Source organism: Pteropus alecto, unplaced genomic scaffold (genome assembly GCF_000325575.1).
Source record: "Pteropus alecto unplaced genomic scaffold, ASM32557v1 scaffold79, whole genome shotgun sequence".
Classification (NCBI taxonomy): domain Eukaryota; kingdom Metazoa; phylum Chordata; class Mammalia; order Chiroptera; family Pteropodidae; genus Pteropus; species Pteropus alecto.
Window position 1 is genome coordinate 19970719 of NW_006494612.1, and position 13771 is coordinate 19984489.

The following is a 13771-nucleotide window of genomic DNA, read 5'->3' on the forward strand; positions in this document are numbered from 1 at the left end:
CTGTGAGTGACCTCAGCCCAGAAATTAAGGGGGAAGAAATGCTGGGTACATGCAAAGAGACATCCTTTAACATTCGAAACAGCAAACCCTACATGTTTGCTCTCATGAAATTCACCATGTCCCCAGTTGTTACTGGGGAGTACAGGTTACTTTTCAGCGCTAACAAGGCTCCTATGAGACTAGAATAAGTTGTTCTAGAAAGAGAAAGTTGGGGTAATTTTAAGCTACCAGACAAGCCATGCTGGATCTTAGAGATGGTGGCTGAAATCTCCAAATTGAAGCAAAATCATTCGTCGTTTCATTTTTCAGTATTTTTTCAATATTGTTTTTAACAAACTGGAACTGATTAAAACATACTTGGCTAGGGATTGTCTTTAAATGAAAACTAAATAAATGTAGAAATACAGTTTGCATTCAAATGCCATCCTGTTACTGTGTATTTACTCTTCTAATGTTTGTTTGGCTAATGTTTACAACAGCATAATTAGAGTAAGATAATAAGACATCTAAAGCATGACACATAATTACAGAGAATAAGAATGCTGACTCATAAAGGATACATTTTTCTATTTGAGCGGATTCCACTGCCTTAATTAAATGCCTAAAGAATATTCTTGAGTAAGATTTTAGTTATGATTATATTTCAATTCAAGTGAAAGAAATGTTTAAATGAGCTGGTTCTTGAAAATTCTAAAATCCCAAGTGAAATTGCTGTATTCCAGGCACTTTTCTAGGTTCTTTTACCTACATTAGCTCATTTAATTCTCATAATGCCTAATGTGGGGTAAGGGCTATTATTACATCTCCGTTCTAAACACAGAACCTCTCTAGGTTATAGGCTACACAGCTAGTAAGTAGCAGACCAGAGTTACAACCCAAGCAGATTGGCTTCATTCTGGCTAGTAATCGTTACTCTAAATGCTATTTTAAAACTTGAATATAACTGGTTACTTAAAGAAAACAGTTGTCAGTAGATAATTTTATCATACAATATAGTTTTTAATAATAACTGCCTTTAATCATACTTCTGCTTTTGTCTTCCTTTGTGCTGAGTGCTTTTTATACATTATTTTATTGAGTCCTTAGAACACCTGTGAGGTAAAATATTTATTATCCTTCTTCTAAATGATGCAGCTGAGAATTAGGGAAGTTAAGTAACTTGCTGAAGGTTATTATTGAAGTAGAAAGTAACAGAGCTGAAATTTGAATCAGATCTATTAACTTCCAAAGATGTACATACATGTAACCATGCCTAATCAGTTTGTATCGCCTTCCCAAAAGAAAAAATGTTGATCAAGAGGAGAAAATAAAGGAGTTTTATGTAAAGCAGAATTATATTAAATACAACATAAAAATAATTTTGCTTGTCATTTTTTTAAAGAATCTGTCAAGAAACATATACTATGTTCCAGAGTATATTATAATATTATCACAGAGTTTTGACATTCTGATATAAACATATTTCGTCTGTCATTGGAAGACTGTGCTTTTAGAATAACTTTTTGCTTAGGAAGTTGAAATCCTAGGTCAAGGATTTCATTTTTGCCTAGAGAAAGAAATCCATCACAGTATCTATTCAATTTGAATTAGCAATGAAACTCTTAACCTTATAAGAGAGAAATATTGGTTGCCCAAATTGAGAAAACAATTTTTATTTTAAATAAAATACAGAACAAATAAGATTAATGAGTCAGATTCTTCATTCTTGACCTTACCAATATGACAATTTGAAAATTAGATTATAACACAAGAAGGCATGTTCTCTTAAACTTCATATAACAAGGATTCTGTACCTTCATATAACAAGGTACTGTATCCTGGAAAAACACAAGGGTAAAACCAAATAAACGTTGAATCTGCTTATGGATTTTAGTATAAGACTGGGTGCTATACTAGCCCCCAAATTGGGGTTAATCTCTTTAAGTTTCAGTGGATGTAATAATAGAACCTTCTTCCAGTGATTGTTATGAAATACTGGACATACAAAGAGCTCAACCAGTCTTTTTAGTCCATCGTATGTTCTTAAGAACGTTAACTTTTCTTCTTATTATTAACTGCTTCCACATTTCTGGATGTGCTGATTAGCATTCTGTTCATGTCAGTGTTTCTGTTCATCCATCTATTTCGTACTGCCAGTTCTCATAGACTGCTCAGATTCTCCCCCACCTCTCTAGCTAAAAGAAACATCATGTAGAACCCCAAGGGGCTTAGTCAGTTTTAATTTTAAGGAATTAGCAGAATCAATATATTAATTGGAAGTAAAACATTCAATAAACATTTCTTGTGGAGTCCTTTATTTGAATAGTGTTTGGTAAAAATAAATATATATCCCTGAGTTATATGGGTTCAATTTAATGAAATATAAGTTAAATTAGGGAAAATAAAAGTTGAACATGCTTCAGAAACGAAGCAACATGATAAAGAACAGATAGCTTTCATTTTGCTTCTCTTTCGGAGTGTACTACAGTGAAGAATTTTAGGGGTCAAAGGTCTTATTTTTTCTATCTCTGTTCCCTCCTAGAAAATTACATTTCATAGAATAAGTCATTGGCATTGTATTTGGTCATAAGAATATAAAAGAACTTTTCTCATTAATAAATATTACTTTAAAGGAATAATGCTTTATTAAAACCATAAAAGTGTTACTTTTATCAGTGGACACTCAATCAAAAACTGAAATATAAAGAAAATTCTAAGACAATTTTAGCCTTCGGTTTCAGGTTGTCTTTTTTTTTTTCAAGAACGAATCATTCCTTAAAGCTTTTAGGAAATCTGTATTAACCAATTAGGAATTTATTTTCTTTGACTTAGAAGTGCCAGTTTTAAGTTATACAACAGTGATGTATGACTGTTTCTAATATTAGTATAGCCATCCACAAACAACATTTTTTAGTGGCTACAATACTCACAGGGATAGATTTCTGGACTCAGAATATTATTTCCAATTTAATATAAAGCAAGTTCAGAAGATCACATAAACTAATCTTAGCTAAGTAAGCTGATTTTAACATGCAGTTACTAAGTATACTTCACTGCTTTTACAAACAGGACAGTTTTCTATTATAACTTCAACTAACGTCTTTTCTCTAATTATCAGGGATTTTCTTATATTTGTTTGTACTATGCCTCCATCTTTTCATTTTCTGTGGAATAAATGTCTTCATGGTCATTTAATTGATTTCTCTTGGGAAAAAAATATTTGTATTGCATAATAAGTGATTCTTCCTCATTCTTAAGTAAGCAAGTATTTTTCAGCAGTTATTGTAAATTGTTTTGAGTATAAACTAAGCCCAGGAGCTCACATTCCAATGAAATTTCATATGTGTCCCTAGAAATGATCTAAGAAGTAGTGAATATTTATTGTCTGCTTACTATGTTAAATAATAATGTGAAATCATTGTGTCACATTATTATCATTTCAAATGGAGAATAAATTAGTACCTTTGTAAAACTATAAAACTCCTTTATATTTTGTTGAGATATTTGGTTTTAAATGTTTCTTCCCTTTTCTTAAAACTTACCAGTAGAAGTATGGTCTGGGTCTTCAAGAAGCTCAGGATATATTTGTAAAGGTAACAACACTTATAAAACAATAGACCACTGTGAATACACAGCATTATAAAGTGCTAATAAGGTGTGTAGGCCAAGTATCATAACCTAGATAGTCCCAGGAAATTACATAGTGGGATTTATTCTGAAGATTAGGTTGAAATTTTTTAAATACCTGAAATTTAGCTTTAAAGAAAATATAAAGAACTTGTGTCTGGTTCCCTTTAAAGCCAGTTTTTGTCCCTGACTTAAGGGTAAAGCTCTAAAGTAAGATCGTTGTAATAGGTCCATTCCATTTTAGAGCATCCTTGTCATGTTTAGATCAGCATTAGGTCATTCCTGGTCAGGAGGTAGAATCAGTATTTGACCTGACTAAGCCAGAAGAAGCTTCCTAGAATTGAGTTTGATTGTCCTGAGCCAGGCTCAGTCTCAATTCCAAATCCTGGTGAGTAATGTATAATGAATTTATTAAATGGTATGGACTTTCAGAGCATTTTCTTTAAATTGTAGTCTTACCAAATAGTATAAGTAAAATTCCTCATGAATACATGTCTCAGTTCGAAGATGAATTATTCAATAGCTACATTTTCCAGAATGACCTTCCTTAATAGCATTTTAGCTTTAAAATATCTTTTTCTGAACAGTACATGAAAATTGATAATGAGGAAAATGGACATTTAGATGTTATTAGCATTGATCGATTCTTGGTAGAACTAAAAATTCTTCCTTACATTTTAGTGGTACCATTTGTTTTTAAATTTAAAAAACAGTTGATGAGATGTGGTACTGAACCAGTTTTTAAAGTGCTTCTATTACAAAATATTGAAATGCTTTTTCTTCTCAGAGACCAGCATGCTGATGATGTGAAAGAAGACTTTGAAGAGAGAACAGAAAGTGAAATGAGAACGTCACATGAAACCAGAGGTAGCCATAATAATCTTATATTGTTGATGGATATTACTGTTAATACTCAACTATCAGAACTTAACTGGAATATGGCAATCACTTTTGTATTAAAGATAAACTTCATTTGGTTGGTTTGTTCCATTATCACAGACAAAAAAATTTATCGTTAAGGAAAAATATAGTATGTAATTCATAATGATATAAACTTACCTGTGACCTATATTTTTAGTCTCACATATCTGTACAATATTATATGTAAAGTTTGGGTAAAACATTGTATTTGGTCCTCGTCATACATTTTCTGTGGTATCATTGATGGCACTTGTCTCACATACTTTAAACTCATCTCAATGTGTATTGATATCCAAGTAGAATTAATGTGGTCTTCATCCGATACCATAAATGAAAAGAAAATCACTTGAACAAATGTTTTAGGTTGTACTAGAGAAAGTAATGTGTCTTGCATCTTTGCTTAAAGACATGAAATCATAATTACTCTGAGTCATAGTATAGATTGTATTTATAACTTAAACATAGCTATGTAATTATTATTTATTTTTTGTAAGAAAATTTTGGCCTGATTATGATTTTAATGTTTGTGTCTGGGACTTTGCTTTTCAAGTGTATTTTTTCATTCAGATTATCATATAAGATTTAAGAATGGCGCCGAATGACTGTAATGACCTATTCCATAAGCGATGCTTTTATTTCCGTATCTGATTTTCATTAAACAGTAACTGATGATTAACTTAAAAGTTATATTCAGTGCTGTTTTCAGCACGTTTCCTGGTATTTAATGCAGTACCTTATACAAGTGCTATGGATGGTCGGAGTCCGAATTCCTGCTCTGCCACCTGCTGTCTGTGTGATCTTGGACATTTCACGGAACAACTCTCAGTGCTTGTCATTCTTCATCTATTCAGAAGGGTGATATGATAACTCCTCATAGAGTCGTCATGGGGATTAAGTGCAGCAACATTTGTAACTTGCTTAGAACAGTGCCTGGCACACAGGCAGTGGTACGCAATATTTGCTTATTTAAATGTTTCTTATTTATGAAGGAATAAAAACATTTAATATATGAAGATTTTCTCATCCGGGTGTATTGGGTTCTTAGATGAAGCCTTCATCTTGTCTTTGTGAATTGTGGTTATTAGCATCACGGCCTTCATTCTCATCCCAGGGTCACTTATTAGCAGTGTGTCTGGCTCTGGGCAGTTTCCTCTTATGTAAAATTGATGCAGTAATAGTACCTACCTCATTGGATTATGAAGATTAGATGCATCAGTGGCTGAAGTATTAGCTGCAAGTAGTAGTGGTGGTGGTGGTGTTAGTAATAGTGGTACTATGGAATAAGTGTCCGTTGAATAGAATTACCTGATTATTGAAAGTTCAGAGAGATTCACAGTAAAATCTTTTAGATTCTGATCTTTTTGTTTGTTTTCGTTTTTCATCACCATCTTTATGGTTGGGTGATCTTTTTAATTTTATTAAAGTATAGTAGGCATACAACATCATATTAGTTTCAGGTGTATTAACAGTGACTTGACACCTATATGCTTTACAAAGTGATCACCATGGTAAGTCTAGTAACCATCTGTCACTGTACAAAGTTATTATGATATTACTGACTCTACTACCTATGCTGTACATTACATCCCTTTATGTACATTACAACCCCATGACATACTTGTTTTATAACTAGAAGTATTACCTCTCAAACCCTTTCACCTTCCACTTTTCCTTCTGGCAACCATCAGTTTCCTCTCTGTATCCATGTAGACTCTGAACTTTTTAAGGAAATAGTAATTTGATAATCTTCTCAGTTTCTTTCTGACTTCGTGATCTATTTAACCTTTATTTGCTGAGCCAATTTTGTTAATTTTTTTTTTTTCTGAAAGTACTCTAGTGAAGAATTTCAGGTTTATTAGCATGTATGAATGGTGTTCTCTTTTTGTGTGGTAGTTTTATGTCTTTTCAAACTATATTTTTGTCTTGCCTTTCTTGATTCGAATTGCCTGAGATTTTCTGTCTTATTATTCTTTCCTCTTTTTTTTTTCTATATTCTAGAAACATTACTGGAACTCATGTATAATTCTTAATTATTTATCTCAACCTATAAAACCTGTAGTTTAATATACGTGTTTTACTTACTGCCTTATTTCTTACTAGTGAAAGGGAGCCACATAAAATAAGTTGCTTTGACAATTTTTACACATATGTTCCCGAGGGAGAGTCACCTATTAATATCTTATCTAGTTTTAGCCTCTTGAAATGAGTTTGATAACTTTCCTTGTTTTTCAGACTTTTGGAATATTTTGTATAAAATTAATTTTAATTTTTCATAAAATTTTATCTGTAGTGAAATTGTTATGATCATGTTAGCTTTCATTCAGTGTCTTTCTTATCTTTAGATTTTCTTTTGATAATTTTTCTAGATTCATTTTGTATGGATAAGATTTGGATTCCACTTTCTAACTTTATATTTACCATTTAATAGTTTATTGGTTGCCCCTGGATCCCATGGACCTTCAGTCCAAATTGAGCTCTTAGGTGTCTGAAGGCTCCTATATCTTGGTGATATTGGGTATAGCTCAGATCCTAGTCCGTAGGTAGAGGTGTTCACTTCTTTTCTGTCCCCCTCCCTCTCAGTTCTCAATAGAGCCATGACCCTAGAAACAGACGTTGAAAGTGTTTCGTGCAGGTTTATTGGTGAGTACTCATGGAAATAATACCTATGAGAGGGTGAGAGAAGCAGAATTGAGCAGAATAAGAAGTGGAACTGTGATATATTACAACAGATCCCATGAGGAGCTCTGGGTGATAATTTTAGAATTATCCTGAATTCAGGCAACAGAACCAGGCCTTCGATCTTCCTACATTGATCAGCCCTTGGATATTGGCTGAGAGGGTGTCATGTCTTTGGGCAAGTAAGCTCCCTTTGGCTTAGGGCAGTTGTTATAGGGGAGGCAGCTCTGAGCCATCAGCAATCAGTAAGTAGGAGAATGAATGTCTTAGTTCTGAAGGGCAATTTGGGTGACACACCATAGTATCCCCTACATCCAGCCAGTTTGGTCTCTGATTTTCCTTTAAGAAAAGTGAAACAAAACTGAAAAAACAAACCAAAACATTCTTTTACATATGTGAATGTAGGCAAGCCCATTTCAGTCCAATCTTTTGATTTCAAACAATGAACCTGGCCCTAAATTCAGTTATTTTATTATCATTATTTTGTCTGAGATATCATGAGCTTTCTTGATATTTTTTTCTTTTGACCTGGGTTGTCTTTAAATCCAGAAAACTTTCCTCAGTTATAATTTTGATTATTACTTCTGCTCTATTCTCCTTTGTTGACTGGTAATACCTATTATTCTAGGTTAGATCCAAAGCATTGATATTTAAAATATTTAACAATTGGTTTGGCAGCCAGCATTGGACAGGACAGTTAAAACAAACCTTGTTCTTATTGCTAGAGCAGAGTTTGGAAGCTGCCCGCTGTACCATGAGTTACCCTTAGCTGCTGGATCATAGGAAGGTTCCTCAGAGGGAAATATTTTAATATTTTCACAACTACATTTTTGGATGTTTTAGACCTGTTTTTCAAGTTTAAATCTTTTACTCGGCCTCTTAACTCTGTGAAGTCTACTGTTTACTGCCTCTAACATATATTTTAACACTATAATAGTGGTTTTTATCATCCTTTAATTTCCTGCAATTGGCTTGTTCTTCAAATTTAAACTCTCGTATTCCTGGGAAAGGTATAGTTTTGTTTTCTCATGGAAACATTTTCTGTCATGGATGACTGATATGAAAAAAGAGTTGAATTTCATTTTGCAATGTGCTAGATTCTCACTTGAAAGATCAGTCTTGCTGTTTGCATAGCAGTTGGTTTGTTATTTTGGTTGTTACCCTCAAATATCTTGCATGCTTGAGTTAAGTATCTTGGAGATAATTTTATCTACATTTTCTTATGCTGCGATCCATTTATTTTACCCAATCACTGTTATTGTTCATCCTTTTATATTTAGTCATGAGTTAGTAACTCCATTTAATTTTTTTTTTAGTTGACAGATGTATCCCATTTCTTCTAGCTTTATTTTTTTCTTAACATTAAGAGCATATTTTATAGACTTATGGACTATTAACCTGAAAGGGTTATTGACTCTTTTTCATTTTATATCCAATACACACTCAGTGATATGCCTTTTAAAATAAGAATAATTTCTCCCATTTTCTGAGTCTTTATGTCAGAAACTATGATAAGCATTTTTAAAAATATTATGTAATTTTTACAAAAATCCTGTTACATTGATATAGCCAAGATTATAGAGCTAGTCACTGGCAGAGCAGGAATTCGAATCAGGTTTATCAGACTCTCAAACTCACTCTCTTGACCATGAACCTATATTTTGTATTAGGAAGCAAAAGATTCAGGATCATTTTCTGATGCTGTCCCTATCATACAGTGTGGTTTTGGGCATGTCAGGCCTCCATTTTCTCACCTTAGGGGATAGCCATCTCCTAGCATTGTTTTGAAACTAAAATGAAACAAGGCAGTCGGAGATTCTGGTCTCACTTCTGTCACTGGCTTGAATGAGTCACAACAAGAGGTCAGTGGTAACTCATGTTATGACTTGTTAATTTAACATTGTTCAGACTTGGAAATAGGAGGCAGAATGGAATCTGAGTCTGAAAATCTCAAGGAACATGATGGGTACTTCTTTCTGGGACTTGCCCCATTTGGTCAGCCTACTGAGCAGTGTTTCTACTGGGCCCGAGTGGGCACCAACCTCCAGGAAGCAGGCTCTCACCCTCCATAGTGGTGAGAACATCTCTTTCTACTAGTAGACTTCATTTTTGGTTTAGATTGTGTTCCTAATACAGAAGATTTATCATCTTGATTCTACATGAAACATTGGAGGATTTTTCTTTCAGGAACACTTTTATCAGAAATGTCTTTTTATAAGGGTTAATCTCCTGCTTCACTTTTTCCTAACCCTAAGCCAAATAAAGAATTTTAATACCCGTAGTCTCAAACTGAATTGAGAGACATGGTGGGCAGATTTGTATTTGCAAATGTCTACTTTGGATAACTATATTATCTATTTAACTTCATTTCAAGAAAGTCTACACAGATATGTTGTATTGACATAGCCTTCCACAGTTTCTGATACGGTATAAGTGCTGAACGAATAATTGCAACATAAACAATTTTCATATAGTAAATAGTAATTGTAAATAGTAGAGGCAGGTGTTTACTATCCATTGTCCAAGTACTCTTGACACTGAGTCAGCTACTTGAGCCAAAGTCTGTTTGCATTTATTTTGGTCTATATCACATGTTAAAATTAAAACTTGGAGTCACATGTCTGTGCAATCCAAGGAATCAAGTACACATTTTACTCAAGTGAAATTACTTTCTTATCTTTTTGGATTGGGATCCTACCTAACGTACTGGTATGTTTCCAAAGAGGTGACATGTTCCATGACTAATAAATACGGCATTTGCCCCATTCATCACAAAATAACACTGGGCCTCTGGGCATCAGTCAGTGGAAGAACCAGCAAAAACAAGAAGAGTTGAAGTGAAGGGTGTGGAGTATGTGTTAGGATTGGAGTGGTGCATGCGTCTAGTCCTATGTCGAGGATCAGCTTAAAAGACACACAAAAGCTACTAGGAAAACAGGAGTATTATGGTTTTTAGTCTTCTTTAGAATGGCTCAGTTATTTTTATAAGGAATAATGATATAGGAGCCTTAAAAATAAACTGTGAATAATACAACTTTGAAAATATAATGGAAGTAGAATGAAGAAATGGACAGAGGAAAGTATTAATAGAATATGACAGTTATATAGCAGAGCATGTGGCTTTGGAAAAGACCGCCACTTTCTATGTGGCAAGCAATCAAAATATAAATTATAAAGGAAGCTCTCTTTTACTCTAGTGTGGAACTGGAAATCTTACCACTTCATATAAATTGTATCATGAAAGATTTACAGATACTGTATTTCAAGTAGTTGCTAAATTCTTAGGAATATCTGAAATTAAAGAGTGTTTTTAAGTTATCCCATGTTTATGTTAAACAAAAAAAGCATCTTGAACTCCGGACAAAAGAATAAAAACAGACTGGTACAGGTTTATACATTTGGCTCATACTAGATATTCAGTAAAACAGGATGAGAATCTAAAACCTTAGAACCAATTATACAAGATTCGTTGATGAAGTGTATAAAGAGAGACTCCAATGGATTTTACTAGACTATTTGAAGAACTGAAATGTTTCATGTGGAGCAGATACATTTTTCTGTACGCGGTTACTCAGGCGAACTGGGACCAGTGGCTGTTAGCTCCAGTAAGATAGATTATTTTTTCTAATTCAGCAGTCACTTTCTAACATTCAGAGCAATTCAAAATTTAAATTAGGCTAGTCTAAGACAAAAGTTATTAAAGAACTACAATAGAACAGTAGAAAATAAATTTTTAAAACTGTACCACTTATAATAGCAATAGAAAACATCAGATAAATAGGAATAAATTTAACAAAAGATGTTCAAGACTTTTATATGAAAATGACAAGTTAAAGAGATATGTCAAAGAAGACTCAAAGAAATGGAGGCGTATACCTTCTTCTCGAATTGGGATCCTACCTAACACGCTAGTATGTTTCCAGTGAGGTTTCTCACCAAACTGATCTATATTTGGTGGTAATCCTAATCTAAATCCTAGCATTTTTTACAAGCTGATTATAAAATACGGAAATGCAAAGGGATAAGGCTAGTCAAGGCAATCTTGAAGAAGACCTAAATAACAGATATCAGTACACTTACAAAGCGATCATAATTAAATTCTGTGGGTTGCTGTAAAGAGACCAGTGTTTGGGAATGGAGTAGACAATCTAAAAACATGTTTTTATTTAAACCTGGCATTGCATGCACTACTGAAGAGGGTCTCTTCAGTAAATATTGGGTGGCTGATTAGAAATACATGTTGAAAATCACGAATATTGATTCTTAACCTCATACCATACACACACAAAAAAATTTCAAATGGCTTGCAGATCAAAATATGAAAGGTAAAACAAAGTAGTTAGAGGAAAACACAGGAGACTAACTTCAGGACCTTGGGGTAAGCAAAGATTTTTTTCATAGACATATAAAGCACTAATCAAAAAAGAAACAATTAAAAACTTTAGTACAAGAAGAACTTATTATCAAAAGACCCTATTAAGAGAGTAAAAAGGAAGACAGAGTGGGAGGAGATAAAAGTAATACACAGTTCCAATAAAGATTCCTACTCAGAGTATAGTACATGGATAACTTCTACAAATCAGTAAGAAAAAAGTAAGAAAACTCAATTGAAAAATGAGCATAAAACATCAATAAGGTCTTCACAAAAGAGGTTCTTCATATGGCCAGTAAGCATAGGAAAATATGTCAACTTCATCAGGCGAATGCAGTTATAATCGCAATAGGATACCATGACCACTAAAATGGTTAAAATGAAAAAAGATAGACCATACCTCATGTTGGTGAGGATGTGAAGCATTTAACACTCGTACACTGTTAGCTGCATATTGTACAACAATTTTGGAAAACTGGCAGAATTTTCTGAAGCTTAATATACACAAACACTATAACCTCAAAGTTTCGCTCTAAAGTATATATGCAACAGAAATACATATGTTTTCAAGAATGTTCACAGCAATACTGTTGGTAATAGTCAAAAATTAAAAACAACTCAAATGTCCATGAGTTCCAAATTAATTTTGGAATATTTATAGCAGTGAAAAATCAAACAACAAAGAGCAGATGAGGTACAACCACATAAAGAAACATGGACGAATCTTAGAAAAACATGTTGAGAGAAAGAAGCCAGACACCACAATTTTCATCTAAATACAATTCAGAAACAGGGTAAAGAATCTATGGTGGTAGAAGTCAGGGAAGGGTGTGATTGATTGGAAGGGGACACAAGGAAGTTCTTGGGTGTGCTGCCCTGTTCCTTTTCTTGTCTGGGGTGTGTTCACTTTATGAAAATTTTTTGAGCTATATACTTATGATTTGCATACCTTTCTATAAATCTTACTCTTCGAGGATTAAAGCCTTAAAACATTCTTGGAGATACAAAATAGCTTAAGGTGTTCTGAAGAAATCTCTAAGCCTAAACTTGGTAACCATTTGGCAAAGAATCGTGGTGGAATTGAAGAATCACTGTAGCTGAGCGGGTGTGGTCGGGGAGGATACACAGATGGGAGTGTATGTGGGAGAGGTGTTCTTTCCATGGGCTTTGAGTGTGTAGTTTCCAGAAAAGATTTCTGTTCTAAAGGATCTTGAGATCATTACTGACAAGCTCTTAAGTCCAGAGTCCCAAGGACATAAAATCATTTTATAAAAAATGACTATTTTAAGAGAGCAGCAGTAAACTAAGTTTGGATTCAGAAGATCTAGCAGATAAATATCCTGTAGTTTAACTTCGATCTCCACAAATGGAGAATGACAAAAGTATTTGCCTTTCTGCTATTTTTATTTAAATAATTTCATATCCCATCCCAAAAAAGTTAAGTTGGCTATCTAAAAAGTCATGGTTAAAACCGAAAGAACAAACCAGAGCTGAGATGAAAGGAGAGAACAGGCGTAGGGTAAACACATTAGCCAGACTTGAGCATTCGACTTGGCTGTTACTTTAGGACACCCATAGCTGAAGGCAAACAAATACAATTTCCTAAGGTGAGAGTTGTTTTCCTTGCCTCTAAAGCTGAGGCAAATTTCTTACCTGAAACGTTGAATGACATAATGATGCATGTATTCAGTGGGTGATGTAGCAAATACTATATAAACTCAATTTGTAGGTTGTGTTTTATGGTCATCTTCAGGTGACCTTCAGTAAAGACAAAGGAAGATATAATTATTCAATGAATATGATGTTGAAAGGAACCGGTGCTTTAACTAAACCTCCCAACTCATTATTTGGGGAAAATGCATGGCATTTGGGGCTTTTTTTTTTTTTTTTTTTTTTTTGCTACTTTTCAGAGAACAATTTCCCATTTGTTTCAATCAACCAGGTGCCCGGGAAGAACCTAGCGTACAGCAGGCACAGCGTCGGTCAGCTGTCTTTCTGTCCTTTAAGTCCCCAATTCCATGCCTGCCCTTGCGCTGGGAGCAACAGAGCAAACTTCTGCCAACTGTAGCTGGAATCCCTGCCAGTAAAGTTTCCAAATGGAGCACAGATGAGGTATTTTTTATTTTCTTTGTCTGCCAAAGACCAGATATGGGAGTGCTACTCGCTTAAGGAGTGAACACAATGAATGAATGTGGG

General features: G+C 33.9%; 1 protein-coding gene across 12 annotated transcripts in view; it reads left to right on the forward strand.

Annotated features, from left to right (window-relative positions):
- The window catches only part of L3MBTL3 (L3MBTL3, histone methyl-lysine binding protein), a 101716-nt gene that overhangs the window by 82489 nt on the left and 5456 nt on the right, over positions 1-13771 (forward strand). For all 12 annotated transcript variants that reach the window (XM_025042438.1, XM_015600153.2, XM_006926160.3 and 9 more), the window contains 2 exons: positions 4394-4473; positions 13518-13687. In XM_025042438.1, coding sequence (XP_024898206.1) covers positions 4394-4473; positions 13518-13687 — 250 coding nt within the window. The remainder of the gene's footprint in view (positions 1-4393; positions 4474-13517; positions 13688-13771) is intronic.